At 38.7% G+C, this 20,762-nt stretch overlaps 1 protein-coding gene across 4 annotated transcripts in view; it reads left to right on the top strand.

Moving 5' to 3' along the window:
* Positions 1-2,007, top strand: part of SPATA18 (spermatogenesis associated 18) — a 44,169-nt gene extending 42,162 nt beyond the window's left edge. For all 4 annotated transcript variants that reach the window (XR_004438019.1, XR_004438020.1, XR_004438021.1 and 1 more), the window contains 2 exons: positions 816-861; positions 1,169-2,007. Coding sequence is in view for 1 of the 4 variants with exons in the window: in XM_033214701.1 (XP_033070592.1) it covers positions 816-861; positions 1,169-1,176 (54 nt within the window). In the remaining 3 variants the exon portion in view is untranslated. The remainder of the gene's footprint in view (positions 1-815; positions 862-1,168) is intronic.
* The last annotated feature ends 18,755 nt before the right edge of the window (positions 2,008-20,762 follow it).

The following is a 20,762-nucleotide window of genomic DNA, read 5'->3' as shown; positions in this document are numbered from 1 at the left end:
CTAACTCCGGAATCTCATTGAAAGGCTTATTCATAGGCAATGTCCTCTGTGAGGATCCCCTATACCTTCTCTTTCTTATGTTGTGCTCAGAAAGAACACATTAATTTAAACTTTAGATGAGAATAAAATCTAATTTCAAAAGTGTGACTGCAGCCAACTTTCTATCTGTTTCCATCATCCCCTTGCCACAACAAAACTGAGTATACCTGCAAAATAAAATACAAATAGTTTTGGTTAGTCAGGTTTATTTTCGCTTATGTGGGGTCTTGATTCATTCAGAATGGATTCCATCTTTATCAGCATCTATTTCTCTAGAGTGTTTGAAAGCTCAGAGGAAGGATGATACTTGTAGCCAGTTACTCCTGACCGGCTATGTCAGAGACTTGTGGTTCCAGTGCAGTACCTTCTACTTAGTGAAAGTAAAGATGAGATTTGAAAGATGATGATTTTCTGGTTGCCTGGTGACCCTTCTTAATAGAACAGAGTTTATGACTTATAATTTTTATAAAGGATCTTCCAGAGATTATATCATCATTTTAGCTTGAATTTGTGAGATTTGACTTCAGTATGGCTGCTCTTAGGTCAATGAACCCAGCTTTTAACTAATAATATAATTTAAACCAAATTGAGTGTTCACATACTTCAGAAGTCTAAAAAGAATCATAATAGCCAACCTTAGGGTGAAAAATCATAGTGCTAAAGTGCCTCAGAGCAAGCTATTGGTTGGTTTTAGGGGAAAAAAATATATACCAAAAGAATTCATCTTTTGAGCTCTATCTACTGTGTAATTCACATTATTCTTTTACATTTTCCAGATGTCTCGAAGTCGGAGTCCTTCTCCAATAAGATGTGAGTTGCCAAGTAAGTGGGATTAGTTCAGATGGATCAAATTTTCTGCTTTTTAATAGTCCTTCTAGTACTTAGCACTGAGCAGCAAAATGAATGTTTTGCTTCCTAGGGAGCATCTTTTTCTTGCTCCTCACACCTTTCATGTCTGGGCCTCTGGCTGATAGTACCTTGGCAGGACCCATGGGTCATGTAGAAGGAGCTTCCAACCAAGAGGCTTCATTGCCATAAACCTAGATTAACTGCCTCTTTCATTTAGGTGCTTCCAAAAGAAAATTGAAGAACATGACCATAATAATGAACTGTTTATTTTTCTCCCTAGGATTTTAAAACCACCAGACCTGCTCCTTTGTCCCAGTGTGTGGAAACAGCTGCCTTCTCTGGTGCCTCCATCTGCCTTCTGTGTCTGCCTCAGACCTCACTTAAGATAATGTCAAAAGACAATTCTGTGTATCGCTCCACGCAGAGAGTTAAATGTTTTGGCTTGACACATGTGTAACTTTAGATATATTGCATTCTATTTTATTTTATAGATACTAATTCCATTAATTTCATAAAAATGATTGTATAGGCATTTAGGATCATATTCATTCGAAGCAAAGTCCATTACAAAGGGTCAGGATTTCCATCCCAAAACACTGGGCTCTTTTATGGGAACTATGTGAACTGAAGTGGAAAGCATTTACCATATTGAGGCCAAAAGAAAAGATGAATCATTTTTAGTTTGTAGATGGATCATTAAGTATAATTGTTGGTATCAGCTTTAGCTCAAAATCAATATTAGGTGTTTCAGTTTCCTTTTAAAGTTTGGAAGAGAGCCCTAATCTCAGGTTGGGGAGCTCATGTTAGTAGCAGTGACTTAAGGCTAAGTGTAGAAGATAATTTAAGATATCTTTTCTTTATATATTAGCCCACTAATTATATTTATTAGTTGGCTTGTTTTTCTGTTCTGATTTTGAGAGTGCCCAATTTGGTTTAGTTGAGTAATGAATGTCAAAGCTACTTAGTTGAGAAAATTTCCTCGTTCCATAAATGTAGAACAGTGATTTGATTAGAAGCCAGCATTGAGATAAATGTTAATTACCTCAGGCATATCTCCTGGGAATATTTCAAACTGTTTTAATGCGTGTGTTATATATAAAAGTTTCTTGGGACATGCTCTTCATCTGTTCTACCTAGTTATTTGCAAATTCAGACCTGTTGAACTCTATCTGACGAAAACTATTTAAACTCAAGGCCCAAACTAGGGGCAGCATTTACTGATATTAAATTGAGTATATATCTCTTGACTTCTTCACTGTCAAATACTTTTTTTTTCAGAATTAGTCATATTATTTAGCAATATGTTTAACAATAACAATTATTTGTTCAAAAGCTGTTTTTTTTTTTTTTTTTTTTATTATACTTAAGTTCTAGGGTACATGTGCATGACGTTTAATCATGTATAACTCCCCAATGCAATCCCTCCCTCCTCCCCCCTCCCCTGATAGGCCCCAGTGTGTGATGTCCCCTTCCGAGTCCAAGTGATCTCATTGTTCAGTCCCACCTATGAGTGAGAACATGCGGTGTTTGGTTTCTCTTCTTGTGATAGTTTGCTAAGAATGATGGTTTCCAGCTGCATCCGTGTCCCTACAAAGGACGCAAACTCATCCTTTTTGATGGCTGCATAGTATTCCATGGTGTATATGTGCCACATTTTCTTAATCCAGTCTGTCACAGATGGACATTTGGGTTGATTCCAAGTCTTTGCTATTGTGAATAGTGCCGCAATAAACATACGTGTGCATGTGTCTTTGTAGTAGAGTAATTTATAATCCTTTGGTATATACCCAGTAGTGGGATGGCTGGGTCATATGGTACATCTAGTTCTAGATCCTTGAGGAATCGCCATACTGTTTTCCATAATGGTTGAACTAGTTTACAATCCCACCAACAGTGTAAAAGTGTTCCTATTTCTCCACATCCTCTCCAACACCTGTTGTTTCCTGACTTCTTAATGATTGCCATTCTAACTGGTGTGAGATGGTATCTCATTGTGGTTTTGATTTGCATTTCTCTGATGGCGAGTGATGATGAGCATTTTTTCATGTGTCTGTTGGCTGTATGGATGTCTTCTTTTGAGAAATGTCTGTTCATATCCTTTCCCCACTTTTTGATGGGGTTGTTTGTTTTTTTCTTGTTATTTGTTTGAGTTCTTTGTAGATTCTGGATATTAGCCCTTTGTCAGATGAGTAGGTTGCAAAAATTTTCTCCATTCTGTAGGTTGCCTGTTCACTCTGATGGTAGTTTCTTTAGCTGTGCAAAAGCTCTTTAGTTTAATTAGATCCCATGTGTCAATTTTGCTTTTGCTGCCGTTGCTTTTGGTGTTTAGACATGAAGTCCTTGCCCATGCCTATGTCCTGAATGGTACTACCTAGATTTTCTTCTAGAGTTTTTATGGTATTAGGTCTAACATTTAAGTCTCTAATCCATCTTGAATTAATTCGTATAGGGGTAAGGAAAGGATCCAGTTTCAGCTTTCTACTACAGCTAGCCAGTTTTCCCAGCACCATTTATTAAATAGGGAATCCTTCCCCATTCTTGTTTGTCTCAGGTTGTCAAAGATCAGTGGCTGTAGATGTGTGGTATTATTTCTGAGGACTCTGTTCTGTTCCATTGGTCTATATGTCTGTTTTGGTACCAGTACCATGCTGTTTTGGTTACTGTAGCCTTGTAGTATAGTTTGAAGTCAGGTAGCGTGACGCCTCCAGCTTGTCTTTTGACTTAGGATTGTCTTGGCAATGCGGGCTCTTTTTGGTTCCATATGAACTTAAAGCCGTTTTTTCAATTCTGTGAAGAAAGTCATGGTAGCTTGATGGGATGGCATTGAATCTATAAATAACCTTGGGCAGTATGGCCATTTTCATGATATTGATTCTTCCTATCCATGAGCTTGGTAGTTCTTCCATTTGTTTGTGTCCTCTTTGATTTCACTGAGCAGTGTTTGTAGTTCTCCTTGAAGAGGTCCTTTACATCCTTGTAAGCGGATTCCTAGGTATTTTATTCTCTTTGAAGCAATTGTGAATGGAAGTTCATTCCTGATTTGGCTCTCTGTTTCTGTTACTGGTGTAAGAATGCTTGTGATTTTGCACATTAATTTTGTATCCTGAGACTTTGCTGAAGTTGCTTATCAGCTTAAGGAGATTTTGGGCTGAGACGAAACTTCACGTTCAAAATGAGAATGGAATGTTGCTTTCTTGCATAAATAATGTTCTTTCTGCCTTTTTTCACTTTTAAGCCAGTCTTAAACACAAGCCTCACAAACATCTACTTTCTCCATATACCTTTGAGAGAGACATTGAATTAGCCTCAGCTCAGTTTTGCATAAGCTCAGTGCCAGAACCAGTACCTGATGCTTTTCAGGTGAAAACAAAACAAACAGCTTGTCTAAAGCACCTTACCCCTGTGCTGGAGGTTTGTGGGGCCTCTTCAGTGCCTGCCCCTTGAGTCTAATGGTCACCACCTCATTCTAAAGTATGAGTTGAATTTTTTGCCCTCTTTGCATATTTACATAGTCATCACTTTGAAGCAATGCAGTGTGTTGGCAGGAGCACTATCTGCCTAGGTAACTATTAGTCATGACTTGGTCATCAGCTTGCTTTGTGGCATTGAGCAAGTTACTTCACTTCTCTGAGTCTTGGTTTTATCATAGGGTGAGGAGGTTGAATACTATTAGTGCCTCTCTTAACCCTACAGACTCAGTGTTCCCTTTTATAACAAGTGTTTTATTCTGAATATGAAATGAAAATCAAAGTTAATATAATCATTTATGTGCACAAATAATTTTAAGCAATGAACATAGTACCCTAACTATAATATAAAGCAGAAAAAAGAAGGCAATTTTTAATAAAATAAAATTTATTTCAATAAAAAAGCTTGGGTATAACCACTCTGGAAGAAAAAATTAAGTCATTAGATGGCTGAACCTGCATGTAGAGCCACCAGCTACAAATGAAGATCAATGTGTGTATTGGCAACAGAAAATCATGGTGTTGTCATTGGATGTAACTTTCTGAAGTGGTGGGAAACTCTTGCTGACGTTTTAAACAAGAAAAACTTACAGTCTTGTCCTGATTTACACAGCAGTCGCATTCCTGGAAATTTCAAGTGTATATTAAAACCATGAAACAGTTACTGTGTGTTATATATTAAAAGATCCTCACTAATATCTCACTAAGTAATGAGAATGCCTGCATACCAGATTTTTTTTTCAGGAGCCAAGCACATATACCGACTTGGAAAAGGCACAGGTAGCTCACTTTATTTGCTTTCTACCCTGCCTGGCCACTTGCTGTTTCTTAAGCTTCTAATTTGAGCTCTAACTACACGAGGGAAGCTAAATAGTCTGGAAAATTTTTGGAAAGAATCCACAGAGCCAAAGGAGACTGACTGACCTATACTCATTTTATCTGGGGATGTACCTTACCCTTAGAGACTTCAAAAAATGAAAAGCTCTTATTTTGTAACCTGGGTAAATGTTAGCTTCTATTTTTGGCTTAACATCTAATAATAACATTTAAAAAGTGCTTTTGTAACTATTCGTTATTTGCAATAAAATACTTTCCTTCCACAGTCCCAAGTTCAATGATGTCCTTTACCCATCTATAATCTCTGTATTCATCCATTTTCACACTGCTATAAAGAACTACTTAGACTGAGTAATTTATAAAGGAAGAGGTTTTTTAATTGACTCATAATTCCACACAGCTGGGAAGCCTCAGGAAACTTACAGTCATGGCATAAGGTAAAGGAGAAGCAAGTGCCTTCTTCACAAGGTGGCAGGAGAGAGAGTGCAAGGAGGGAACTGCCAAGCACTTTTAAACCATCATATCTTGTGAGAACTCACTATCACGAGAACAGCATGGGGGAAACTGCCCCCATGATCCAGTCACCTCCCACCAGGTCCCTCCCTTGACACATGGAGATTACAATTTGAGATGAGATTTGGATGGGGGCACAGAACCAAACCATATCAATGTCTGTGGCCCAAACCAGGACCATAAATTCATTCAGAAATACTTACCGCACCCTGCTCTGAGGAAGACCATGGGATTGCTGCAATTCCATATTGTAGCCTTAATTGCTAGCTATATTTTATCCACAGCTCATTATCATGTTCAAGACACTTTCTCTGAGTAGTGCTTTACCATTTTTGTGGAGCTTTCACTTACATTATTTCACTTACCACAGCAATCTAGGTGTGTCAACTTTATATGTAAAGAACCTGTTCATCCAATACACTATTCAGTCTTGTTCCAAGACTGACTTTTATTTCAGAATGAGATTCTATCCTGTTCTGTTTGTTTCTTCATGACATACAGTATCAGTTTTTCTGTTTATTGATTGTTCATTTATTCATTCATAGTCTTATTGAATACCTCCTCTTGCTACCCATAATATACACTTCCAGGGATATAGTGGTGGACAAGGCTCTGATTTTTATGGAGTTTTATGTCATGTCCAGTTGCATTCCTTGATGATTTTTGTGTCATAGAGAGTAGATATGATGGAAGAAATAAATAAAATAAGAGTATAGCAAAATTAAAAGAGAAAACGTTATATATCAGTTGAAGGATTTAAATACATGAATTTATGGAGCAAATACGTGTACATAAAAAACTTTGAAAGGTAATAGTAGAAAAATAGTACGATGAAGTACAAAACAGAGTGTAACTCAATTATGCCAGCCACAGGTGAATTACTCAGTCCTTTAACAAAGATGTATTAAGCCTATAATCCGAGGATCATTAATAATAAAATGAGTGTAGGGAGAAGGACAGGCTCATAAGATCAGTTCTTGCACCTCCCATGACCATAGCTGGGTGCTCCACCTGCTGTATTCCTAAGTAAATGCAATTTGCAGGTCATTCTAATTTCCTTTTAAGTACCCCACAAATCCTTCATGAGGTGAATTGCTGCCAATAGCATTCTATAATGTTTGGGTTGAGTGGAAGATTTCTTAGTAGTATTGCTTTGAATAATTTTATGCCTATAATTAAAGGCAAGGTGCTATGGAGCTTTGTAAGCAACTAATGTTACACACCACATGAAGTCATTGAAACATGAGTCCAGGAGCCCCCATAGGTAAGTTACATTCAGTATATGCCACTTAAATACCAAAGCAGTGAAGTGCATTGGCCTTACTTAATAGAGCATGGGCAGAGTCTTTAAAAATAAAGCAGAAACTAATTTTCTTATTTCAAAATGAAATGCAATGGGACAATTTTACTCTTAAAAAACTGCCTACTGGGTGTCAGCATGAACATCGTACTTTCGATAGTATTATTGACAACTGCCTATCAACACCAAGAAGCTATCTCTATTCTTTGCTGGGTAAGCAATAAATGAATGTAATACATGGTTATGTTACAGGTTTATTTCAATGTAGTTTAAGCCATAATTTTGGAGATACAGTGGAAATAAGTGTATTAAAATGTGGGATAAAATATGTCTTACAAAACTATTTAGTAATTGTCATTTGATGAATCAGACACTTCAACAATTGATTTCTGTGAATTGGACACTTCAATAATTGATTTCTGGGGTTAGGATGCTGAGGATTGAGCAGGACATTTTCCTCCTACTTATTTCTGTTTTCTTAGGCCAGGGAACAGGTTTCAGAACCATGTCTTTAGAATAATAGACTTAGGATTGGCCCAGCTCCATGGGTCACAAGTTTGAAGTTGGAATGGAAAAATGTTATTTTTTCGTTCATCATTCATTCATTTAAGAAGCACTTGCTGGTGCTTTATTAAGTAGTGTTCCAGGTACTGCATTAGACTCTGAGGATAGGATGGTGAGAAAGACTTTCAGTTATGGAGAGAGTGCTCTCAGCACTCCTTGGCAGTGTGTACCTATGGGATGGATCTGTGATCTTTATGAAAGATGGGGCAGTGGTTTTTAATGACATCTTGTTTGGGAGATAATAGTAAGTCCATGATGTTGATAGAGGGTTGATTCAATCTTTCCTGGCACTGTCACCTGGAAGCCCAGACTTAGCAATGTGTAATAACTCATTCAGGCTTCAAACAGGAGGTGTCCCTGCCCAGTGTAACATACAGTGAGAATGGATCTGAGAAAATCCAGATGCTGCCTAAGTAAGGTGCTGAAAATGCCAAGCAGGGCCCAAAGGACCTTGCACGCACGGTTAGGAGTAAGGCTTTAGAACCAGAGAAGACACCGAGGTTGGAGAATCTACTTTCCACAGAATTACTTTCAGGAGCCCTGCCTAGGAAGGCCTCCCCACTCCACACTTTATTAACAAATTCCTGACATTTCACTTTTAGAATTTTACTCAGACTGAAGAAGTTGAAGGATGTTAGAATGCAAATGTACATAACTCAGAGCAATAACCCCATAGCATGAATGAGGTTTTAGATTCTTCCTGAAAGTCATATGGGTAGAGGGAGCAATACAGACTCATAGGGCCCTTAGTACATGATCAGGGTTGGCAGGTTGTGTAAGGAAGACTTTTTTTCTCTGAGTTGAATAGTCAAGGGCACGAAACCACATTTTGTCTATTCCACTGTTGTGTTTGGCATGAACACAGTCTTACTGGCCTGTGAGAGAGTGGTGGTTTTCTAAGGCAGCTTCACCTTAGAAATGGTTATCTTTGATCCAAGATCTATTTGTCTATACTATAGACTGTTGCTTATGACACCTCTTTGTTGCAAATCATTGACTTGCTCTGATGTGACTAACTTCTGTTTTTTCTTAGTTTGATTTGAAATTTCCTAACTGGAAAAAAAAAAGTTTGAGGAGGAGGCAGGGAAAGAAAAATAAAAGAAAAACTCCCTAATTTTCTTTGATTGGAAAAATATATTTCTTCTAGATGTTCTAAGAATGATGGCATAACTTAATACTTTTTATTGATAATTTGGCAGAAAGCTTAGGATGTTCATAGGTTTCCCAAAATATCTTCTGAAAGATACTAATAACTGGTACTTAATCCAGCATTTACCATGTACCTGACATGGTGCCAAAACTTTACATTATTAAACTCATTTCACACAGGGAGAAGCTGAGGCTTAAGGTTGTTATTAAGTAATCTGCCCCAGGTCACATAGCTAGTAAATGTTGGAGTGAAGGTTCAAACCCAGGTTTTCTGACATTGAACCTACCCTCTTGTCAATAACTCTATAGGATGTCAGTATGATTTAGAGTGAAAATGAGTCCTATGGTCAGACAGGCCTGGAAAACACTGAGGTAAGAGTGAGTTTAACAGGTCTTCTCCTAATCCTCTACTGTGCATGGGAATCTTTTAAGAAGAAGAATGTAATATGCAGCATTCTCCAAACATTTCACCAAGGAACCCCTTTCTTCATGAAGCTCTTACCACTGTACTGTGCCAGAAGATCTGTTTTAGAAAACGCTTCCTTGGGACCTGTGTCCTTCAAATTAAAGATGTTGTTGACCATTTGGAGTTATGCTTTATCACCAGATAAACAGAGGTTTCACCCAAAAAATTATCTACTAAGTAAAAGGTCAAAACCTTTTACAGAAATCTCTTTATATCTATGTTTTCCTTTCGTCTATTCTATCTTTCCCTTTCGTCTATTTTCTACACCCTTCTATCAACTGTGTCCTAAAATAAAATTCACTTGAGCCCTAATATTTATGTCAGTGTTGTTTTTCCTGTGTTTCTATTTTTCCTTAAGTCTCTTACCGTGTTATAACTTTTCATCTTCACTTCTATTTTTCCTCCCTGCTTCTCTTATAAATTCTTTCTTTCTCATAGTTTCAGTTTTCCTAGTTAATCTCCTTGGTGCAAAGCCATTTATACTTCTTAAATACAGGTACCCATAAGCCAGGCACAGAAAGACAAAAATATCACATGTTCTCACTCATGAGGGAGTTAGAAAAAGTTGATCTCATGGAGGTAGAAAGTAGAATGATAGTTACTAGTGGCTGGGATGGGTGCGTGTCTTTTGGGGGGATTGTGGGGAGATAAAGAGAGGTGTGTTAATGGGTACAAACATACATGCAGATAGAATAAGTTCTAATGTTCAATAGCACATTAGGGTGACTACAGTTAATAACAACATATATTTCATAATATCTAGAAGAGAGGGCTTGCGATGTTCCCAACACAACAAAATGATAAATGCTCAAGGTGATGGATATCCTAAATACTGTGACTTGATTATTACACATTCTATGCATGTAACAAAATATGATATGTACCCCATAAATATGTAGAAATATTAGGCATCAAAAAATTTACGAAAAAATACAGGCACCTAATCTTAAATGGAATTATGAACCAATGAAGGTGACAAATACATATTATTCAAAATTAGGACACACTAAATAGCATTTCATATGAAGATTCATTTATATCACAATTCATGAATGTATTTTATGAACATTTCAAATTATTTTTCACATTTAAAAATATATGGATTATTAAAAAGTGACAAGTTTTAAGATGAATTACAGTTCCAATAAGTCTGAGCTTTGAATATACTTAGATCTTGAGCAACTTCAATGAAAATGTTGACTAGTATTTTCAAAGTTTGTTTGATGACGAAAATCACCTCTAATAAGATTAGAGGTAAACTCTTGGATCCCACCTCAAGCTTCCTGTGTCAAAATCTCCAGGGACATCTGTATTTTCAATATCAGTAGGCAAGTTTGAAAAACACTGGTCTGGACCATCCTTAATGCCCAACAAGAAGAATATTGCAAAAATAAATTATTGCATATATGATGGGGCAGCATCATATATGCAATAGATGGAAATTTTCAAATGGAAAATGGTGTCTCCATTTAAAAGACTCTGAGAATATTAAGTTTTTTGTTACAATCCAGAAATAGATAATTTACTGAAAATTCATATGCATTTTTATCTGCATACATGCAGATTTAAAATGGCTAATTATGGGCTATGCAATTAAATTTTCAATAAAAGGAGAAGGATGAGAAAGTATAGTAATTCTATCTTCCCTAGAGGTTAAAATTTGCTTATCCTGTGGTTTACATTTGGACAGCTTGTTTGTTGAACTGATAAAATATGTTTTCTTACTAAACTTATAAGTCATTTCCTTCCATCTTACAGGTCTGTGTTCACTGTGTGTAATTGAGATTTGTAGTCATAGACTTAGAATAATGAGTCCATATTGGTCATTGTTGGATTAGTCATGGTCGTCTGCCAAATAGAGCTAGATGTCACCTGGATGATTCAGATTTGGGAACATCTTTATAATTATTCATATAAGTCTCTAGAGAAAAATCTAAAATGGAGTGACACTGGCATTCAAATATTAGATCTCACAAAATGGCTCAACTAAAATTTTCCCAAACACTGAATAGAAAAATTTGGCTTTTTCTGTTTACTTGACAAAGTACCAAATGTTCCAAAGATAATACTGGAATTGAACTTGTTGTAATTTCCATTCACGAAAATTGAAGCATTTTTCTTCTTTTCAAGTCTGGGTATAATTTCTTATCATTACAGTATCTTAGTGTTGACAAGTAGGTTCTGAAAATCTCCAGGAAAGGGCCAAATGTAACTCCACTTGGAGTGTGCCAGCATTTCAAATGCATGGGCTAATAGATCTAAGAGATGCCTTGGTGGCAATGACAGATTTTCCTCTTTGTGTTTTCCTTGTCTGAATTAAACTTTTCTTCATCAAATAGCCAAAGGTGATAATGTAAGACAAAAATGACACTGATTACTGGAAATAAAAGTTGTACAGTTTCTTGGGATGAGCTCTCCCTCTGTAACCAAACTTGATCCACAATTGGAGGAAATTCTAGGGACATAAATCAGTTCCCATCATTGATCCTATTAGAGTCTGTCTAGTTCACCTAGGCCTGGCATTTCCCTGGGAAATGTATGGAGTTAGCCACAAGATGGCAATGTTGCTTGGGAAATGAGAGGATATCAGCAGTTAGTAATAAGATTCAAATTGGGAAATAAATAGCAACTCCTCAGATAAAATTTATAACTTAATTACTGGTCTTACTGTTCTCCATGAATTTGGATAATAAATTGATGGAGGGTGGCCCGGGATAAAATAAAAAGTGTGATAGAAAATGTGGAGTGTTAAATAACTATATATGTAATAAAGGATTTATGCATTTGATCCCATTAAGGCTCAGGAAGCAACCTTTCTGCTAGAACAATTTTTATTGCTACTTAAAAAAAATCCCCTTATGCAACCTAATGCCATCATCTTGTCAACTTAGAGTTCTTATTGCAGGTTGTTAACAAATGTTTTGGATGTAGGTCTTTGCTCTAAAACATGGAAAAAAGGAGAAAATAATGGTTTCTTTCATTAGCCTCTATGATTTCCAAGATTTTCAGAAGATTAATATTTTACCTGGCCCAAACTCAGTTTCAGAAATTCTTAGGGTTATTTCAAGTAAGTATTTTAGTTTTCCCCTAAAAGATAAAACAATATTGCTAAGCAACTCTCAAAGAAATTGTAGGAACTCACCAGAGTGAAATTCCTAGGGTACTTGAAAGAGGCACAATTCTGTATGAAGGCAAAAAAAACTATAGAGTTAATAATAATGATTTTAAAAAAATCTCTGCAGAAAGAAATATTTCAACTCTATGTGGGTTTTATTGAAAGTAGTGAGCTGGGTATCTACTTTATTATTTCTCTAGCCATGCTTTGAGGGCAGCAGATTGTGGAAGCTCTATGCAAAGTTCAGGGCTCCAGCTAATGAAGTCTGCAAGGTATGACTGAGTCAAAGGCACTGCGTTTTCACTGGGCTGGTTCCCTTCAGGCTTAGACCAACAGACCTTCCAGGACTAGCTTAAGGAGTGTGGGATTCAGTCCATTCTGCACAAACACACACACGCACACACATTACCACAGATACTGACAAGCTGATAAAGGCCCAAGATGTGGCTGTTGGCAGTTTTACTTTAAATATGTAAAATATTCCAGCTAGAAAGCCTGGTATTTTTTGAGAGGGAGGGTTCAAAGAGAGAAGCTACTCACACCATGAGTCTTAAAAGAAAAAAATCACTCATGCCTCGTGAAGTAAAATATCTTCACCTTCTTAGAGTAGTGTCTGAGTTGAGTTGATGCCAACTCTAAAATAACCCTCAGGCCAGAAACTTCAGAAGAAGGACCCTGGAGATCTTATTGCTGTAGAGGGATGTAGGGCCTGTAGGGAGACTTGTGTCAGGAATAAAAGGGTATAGAAAGAAGACTACAAATGACTCCCTGAGGTTGAACCCTGTTAAGGTGCCATCTTGCAGTTATAGGGTGTTGATCTGTGTTCCTTACCTTCTCTCCCTTCTCCTTTCCTCTCTAATTGGATTTTTCCCTAACTGGGAAAAATCTCTCACTGCAACCAGACTTTCCTACCAGAAGTGGGCGTTCTCTTTGGGAACTGGAAGGAAGCAGTGAGTGATTTGACTGGGCAAGAAAGAAGGCTGTAGATGAGTCAGTGTGAGCGGCATATTTGAAGTGGAGAGAGAGAGGGGAGAGAGAAAGAGACTGGAGTAAATACAGGTAGTTTAGAAGGGTAGCAGATAACTGGGTTATCCCATCCTTGTTCTCCAGAATTGCTGAGCCCTGCATAGCTCTGTTACTCAGGGAGAACAAACTCCTGACCTGCTGAGCTGCATGTTCAGGCTGTTTGTTCTGTGGAGCTAGTGCCCAAGCCTTGGATTCAGGACATTGGGGTGAGAACTTCTGCTCTGCCCATGGCTTCCTTTGTGAACTTATGCCAGTCACTTAACTTCCCGGAGGCTCACTTTCTTGATGCACAAAATGGAACATATGTGGGAACCGAATTTGAAACAATGCAGAAGATGTGTTAAATAAGCAGGCTGAGAACCCAATTCTCTATAGAATATCAAAGAAGTAGCTATAAAGTGACAAGCTGTTTTTTGTTGAGCATTTCACTGCTCTGTGTACCTACCCTCCACAAACCCAATCCCTTTCTCCCTTGCAGCCACTGGTCATTTCTTCAAGTTCCCTGGGCCTCCAGCCTTCAGTTCCTGGGCATGGGCCATCATGGACGTTTCCAAGAATCCTGAGACTTTACCTGGGAGAAGCTGCCAGTTAAGGCAGGACACTGTTAGCCAAGGGAAAACATGAAAAGCGTACAGGTTACCAGGGCAGACCTGGTTCTCATACCAGCTGTGGTGAAATCACATCGTTGCTGTTTCTTTTGAAAGTGTTAGCATTTTTTGAAAGGACTAGTTAAGAGCTATGCATAAGAGAAAGAACTAAAATTATTTTAACAGGAAGGGGAGCAGATAGCTCTAAAAGACAGAGTACGATGCTGTAATACTCTTTCTACTTTGAAATATTTCACATGATTAGAAGAGACAAGCAAAAGTATATGAAGTAAGGAAACTGTACCTCTAAAGCTTTTTTTCTCCTACAACATAAAGAATTCGTGACCATTGAGGACAAAAATCCATGCACCAATTCCTTCTGTAATGAGACCTCTCTGCAAAGGCTCTCTCCTTCCTGTATCTGTAGAAGTAACCAGAGTAATTTCTGATCTGGTCTGGCTTGGAGCTCTGATGACAGGAAGAGAAGCTCCATTTCCTCTTTGTATGGCTAGTTCTTGCAGCAAATGAAAGTGTTTCCTAGGAGAAGTGTTTTGTCTGCTCCTAATGGAATTCAAAAGCTTAAAGGCATTATCCTTCCCACTCTGCAGATGCAAAAGTTTAACAAAATTAGAATGGTCACAGCTTCACCCCTCCTTTGCTATTAAAACATATTACAGCAAAGAGTCCCATACTAATTATGTTTGGGGAGACTTTAGAAAAAAATTGTCTCAGTCATGTGCTATTTTAATACTTAGTTTGCTAAATCCCTTGCCTGAATGGACTCACTTTTAATAATTAAAACCTCAATTAACTCAAATATATAAGCACAGGCAGTGTGCAAGCTCAGATTTCATTTGGAGCCCAAACTGAAGGAACAGCAGACAGTTTATGGGCTCTGCCTTTTTTTCAGCATGAACCTGTAGGGGCTTGTTACCCAGCCTCCGTCTCTCTGCTTGCCATATGCTTTCCTCACAGTGACTTTAATAGCCTGATGTGAAATAAGATCCAAAGGCCCCCAGAAGTCATCCTAATGAAACTCGAGCTGCTGGCGCACACAGCCCAGGAGAAGCTGATTTAGAAACATTTCAATTCTAGATTTCCAGTCCATCTTAAAGGGAACACAGCTCAAATTTTTGGACACTAAAAAGATGCATAAGATCTTTGGGCTTCTTGTGAACTGGAACCTGGCTACATAACCATTTCAGGAAGTCAGAAGACGTTTTGGAGGATCATAAGTTTGGGTTTGCAATCAATAGGTTGCAATGGGGTTTATGCATGCTTTTCCAGTAAATAGGTTTGCTCTGGAAAACGGTTTATGGAGACTCATCATTGTAGATAATATTCTGATTAACATATGTAGTGAAATAGTCTTTAGTGTCAAGAGCTTGGGATTGAAATTTCCACCAGGTCAACATGACAGAATGTCTTGTATTTGGAAGACATGCTTTTAAAAGTAAATAGCTCAGTGCAAGTTAAGAATTTGTGTTATTCATACCTCATCTAGAAACCTCAGATGGATTCTATTTTTTTTATATACCACTACTTTACAAATCTTGAATTGCAAACTTCTCTAAATTTCAGAGGCTGCTGGGAAAATACATACACTGTGGCCCACACATTCATTCTGTCTGGACACAAGTTCCCTCCGATAGGGTCAAATACCTGTGGTTTGCATTCATCTGGGGGTAGGGTGAATGGAACCAGCTGGGAGGTTTTTGTAGGAAATTCTGGATTAAACACAATGGTTGTGGAACTCAGATCTCATCTGGAGTTCCCTGGACCTTTATAATCTAGATAAGAATGGCCCAAGCCCCCAAATAAGGACCAGGAAATTTCAATGCCCAGTCAAAATTCTGAAATTCACTGCCACCTCTGGCTCTGAGTTCCTGTGTCCTCTAAAGTTTTGTTTTATACTTTGCATCTTAAAGTTGTTTCAATTTTTCTTCCCCATATTACCCCAAACTTCAGGTCTTCTTGATTTTTCTCCTCCAAACAATTGTTAAGTACACAGCTGTAGACTGTAGCAGGACTTTTACCAAAGTTCTTCATGTTACTAGGAGGGGGCTTCATATCACCATACCGCATGGGAATCAGCATAAAATTACATATTAAATACAGCTGACCCTTGAACACTGTGGATTTGCACTGCATGAGTTCACTTACATATGGATATTCTTCCACTTTTGCCACTCCTTAGCAAGACCAACCTCTCCTCTTCCTCCTCCTTAGCCTACTCAACATGAAGATGAGGAGGATAAAGAAGATATTTAGATGATCCACTTCCACTTAATGAATAGTAAATGTACTTTCTCTTCCTTAATATTTTCTTAATAATATTTTATTTTCTCTAGCTTACTTTATTGTAAGAATAAGCGTGTAGTACATATAACATACAAATTACGTGTTAATTGACTGTTCATGTCATTGGTAAGGCTTCCAATCAACGGTAGGCTTTTAGCAGTTAAGTTTTTGGGGAGTTAAAAGTTATACATGGATTTTCAACTGTGCAGGAGGTGAACATCCCTAACTCCCTTGTGGTTCGAGTTAACTGTATTCTCATTCTTAAATGTTGTTTTAAGACATCCAGCACCACCATGATGTCTCACTAGCTCTGCCACCATGGGCTCTGCATAATGCCCATGCTTTTTGCCACTTTGCTAGTTCTTCTTCCAATTTTAATTTGTCTTCTTAATTTCATTGTTCCTTAATTTCCACTTATCTCCCAGATTGCTCCCAGGGATTCTATATTTCTCTAACTCAGTTCTCTCCAATCCTTATTCCCAACTTAGATCCAGGGCCACCTTTTCATGTCCAAATTTCATATGGTGTTTGGTTGAATAAAAGTGTCATTCCTTTCACTGGACCATCGTCCTTACACAGCAGGGGAGGTATTTTTCAAAACATTTCTTCCTTCAGGTGTACCTAAGAGGTCACAGTTGAAAGCCATTCCTCAAAACAACGGGAATGAAGTCAATTAGCATTTTCATGTTCAAAATCAACAGCAACTAGAAGCTGATGGGTCACTTTCTTAGGAAGCCAACAAAGGTACAAGGGACCTGATCACTGAATACCAGCAATGGCAGAAGAAGTGATAAAGTGATGGAACTCTTGAATGTTGGAGTATGTTCTCAAACAAAGCCAAGAAAATTGCTCCCCAGAAGGTTTTAAAAAGAACAAACTTTTTTTTTTTTTTCCAAGATGGAGTCTCGCTGTTTTGCCCAGGCTGGAGTGCAGGGGTGCAATCTCAGCTCACTGTAACCTCCGCCTCCTGGGTTCAAGCAATTCTCCTGTCTCAGCCTCTTGAGTAGCCAGGATTACAGGTGTCTACCACCATGTCCAGCTAATTTTTGTATTTTTAGTAGAGACAGAGTTTCACCATAGTGGTCAGGTTGGTCTGGAACTCCTGACCTCAGGTGATCCACCTGCCTCGGCCTCCCAAAGTGCTGGGATTACAGGCATGAGCCACCATGCCTGACCAAAAAGAACAGACTTTTGTCTGCAGGGAATGAGTTAGGGGCAGATAGATGGGTCACTCTGAAGAGAACTTCTCAGAGACCAGAGACTGGCAATGCTGGCCCTTTGGCCTCATCATTAGGTCAGAGTCAAGGTGTACTGGTTGTCTTGATGATGCTCAAAGTAGAGAGGCCCTTATGAACCCAAAGCACTTTGGGAGGAATTTTCAAGCTGAAAAGCATCAACCCAGGGAACTGCCTAGTTTAAGGTTCTCCACACTCCAGGTCAGGACTTCACATATACATGTTCAGCACAGTTCTGAGGCAGAAAGATATTTTAGTCACCATTGTATTTTAAGACCTAACTGATCTGTTTCATATTTACTGCTGAACTCCACACTTTCCCTGCAAGACTGCTACCCAGGGCTAGGGGCATCTCTGGGAGGGACTACAGTAAAGTCTCAAATACTTCTGGGGCCAGGGAGATAATGTAAATAAGGAAATAGGACCAGGTTCTATACAACAAGGAGTAGTGTGGACTCTGGATAAGTGAAATTTCATGCCCTAATGGAACAACTGCTATCTCACTTTAGCCAATTATTGCTGTTATGGATTGAATGTTTGTGTCCTCTGCAAAATTCCTAGGTTAAAACCATACCCCCAATATGATGGTATTTGGAAGTAGGGCCTTTGGGAGTTAATTAGGTTTAGATGAGTTCATGAGGGTGGGACCCCATGATGGGACTGGTATCATAATTAGAAGAGGAGGAGAGACCAGAGGTCCCTCTCTCTGCCACATGAGGACACAGAGAGACGGCAACAGCTGTTGCCAGCCAGGAAGAGAGTCCTTACCAGAAACTGAATCTGCCAGCACCTGGATCTTGGACTTCTCAGCCTCCAGAACTGTGAGAAATAAATGTCTGTTGTTTAAGCCATGCATCTCTAATATTTCGTGATATCAGCCCAAGCTGACTAAGACAATTGCCCTGTGGGAATGCAGGCCTACAATTGCCACACTCTACAATTTTTAAAGAAAGTCTGAAATGTTCTGGTATTTACATTAGGTGAGCCAAATGTAACAAAGCTGTAGGCTGAATGTGGCCTCTGCATCACCACTTTGCAATTTTCTCATGGTAGTTAAGAGTTTAGGCTCTAAAATAGGATAGGCCTGAGTTTCGCAAACCCCAGCATTTACTAACTATGTGTCCTTTGGCCAATTAACTTATCGTCTCTGAGTTCAGTTCTCTCATCTATATACTGAGCATAATAGCAGCATCCCACTGGGTTAAAGGAGATAATTTAGGAAACGTAGCACAGTGCTAGACACATAGAACATGATAAAATGAGCCAATCTGCAAAAGCTATGTACCACGTGATTCCAACTATATAAAGTTCTGGAAAAGGCAAAGCTGTGGAGGTACTGAAAAGATCAGTGGTTGTCAGGGTTCATGGGGAGAGGAGAGAAGGATGAATAGATAGAGCACCAGGGATTTTTTTAGGGTAGTGATACTATTCTTATGATTCTATAACAGTGAATGCATGTCATTAAACATTTGTCAAAACCCACAGAATATACAACGTGGTGAATCCTATTGTAACTATGGACTTCATTTAATAATAATGTTTCAATATTAGTTCATCACTTGTAATAAATGTGCCACACTAATGTGACATATTAATAAAAGGAGAAACTGGCCGGGCGCGGTGGTTCATGCCTGTAATCCCAGCACTTTGGGAGGCTGAGATGGGAGGATCATGAGGTCAGGAGATCGAGACCATCCTGGCTAACATGGTGAAACCCCATCTCTACTAATAAATACAAAAAAAATTAGCCGGGCTTGGTGGCGGGCACCTGTAGTCCCAGCTACTCGGGAGGCTGAGTCAGGAGAATGGCGTGAATCTGGGAGGCAGAGTTTGCAGTGAGCCGAGATCTCGCCACTGCACTTCTGCCTGGGCGACGGAGGGAGACTCCGTCTCAAAAAAGAAATAAAAAATAAAAAATAAAAGGAGAAACTTAAGAGAGAGGGAGTATATGGGGAAATATGAAAATGAATGATAGTTATTGATGATGAAGATGGTTATGATTATTATGTTTGTACTAGTTAGTTATTGCTGCATATCAAAGCACCCTAAACTTTAGTGGTTTAAGGCAATAAATATTATCACTCACAAGTCAATGGGGCCAGTCAACTGGGTATTCTGATAATTTGAGCTAGGTTTGGCTGATCTCAGCTGGACTGCACATGTGTTGGCAGTCAGGTGCAGATCAACAAGCCCATCTTGGTAGACTTTGTCACGTGGGGTTCTTGTGCCATGTACCATATGGAGTGCATGTACCAGCTCAGGCCTTAGTGGTACAATGGGGCTGACTGACCCAGGAACCCTTGTTCTGTCATTCTCCAGCAGCTAGCCTGGGTTGTTCACAATGGTCAAAGAAAGGGCAAGTGTGCAAGGCCTAGCACACTGTTGTGTCTTCCATATTCTATTGGCCAAACAAATTACAAGCCTAGCGCAGGTCCAAGGACTGAGAAGACAGACCATGCCTCTTGATGATAGGAGCTGTAACACTGCACTACAAAGGGCTTGGATGCAAGGAGGGGCATAATTGCTGCCATTTTCCCTCAGACAATCTACCAAACTGATAGTAATGAAAGTTTTCTTCTTACCCATCCCTGTGATGGGCCTGTGGGCTCTTTTTCCAGAGCATAATCACTGGAACCTTTTCTTTTATCTAGTTAGAGGTTTGTATTAGAGAATTGAATTTGGCCAGAGCATAGGATTTTAATACAGCAAGACCAAGAGCATTAAAAAATATCATTTAAAGGGTTGACATACAAATCTGTCCTGGAAAAACATGGGCCTTAAAATATGGGGTGTCACAGGCCCCTTAGGCACATGTCAACAACTCTAATTTTGTTGTATCAAATGCAGTGGGTTTGTTGCTCAACAACAGTGCAAAAAGAAAATTTGACTCCATTTACCACAGTTTATAAAGTCTCAAGACACCCAAACATGACTCATGACCTTTGCTGGTGGGAATAAGAATAAAAGCTTCCCTGGGAATAAATATGGCACACCCATTGTGCTTAACTAGGCTTCAGAAATTTAGTGACATTTGAAGAAGAAATGTTCTTACAACTCACGCTCAGAGAGCCATAGTTTTCACCATCTGCCCTTAGGCAGCTGTTTATGTCTGTGGACGAGCAGTGTGCAATTTTACTGGAAAAAATATTTAGAAAGAAAAACCCAAATACCCACATTATGGGGAAATAGTGTTGAAAAATTTCCAGTTTTATAGTAAAATTTTTGTTCTTAGCCCTAAGAAAACATTCTAAACCATCTTCATTGGCTCAGTGTGAGACATGAAATGTCCCAAGGGAAGAACTCCCAACATCATT

The sequence above is a fragment of the Trachypithecus francoisi genome, unplaced genomic scaffold, assembly GCF_009764315.1.
Source record: "Trachypithecus francoisi isolate TF-2019V2 unplaced genomic scaffold, Tfra_2.0 Lachesis_group1, whole genome shotgun sequence".
NCBI classification, from domain to species: domain Eukaryota; kingdom Metazoa; phylum Chordata; class Mammalia; order Primates; family Cercopithecidae; genus Trachypithecus; species Trachypithecus francoisi.
This window is presented reverse-complemented; position numbering and strand designations above follow the sequence as displayed.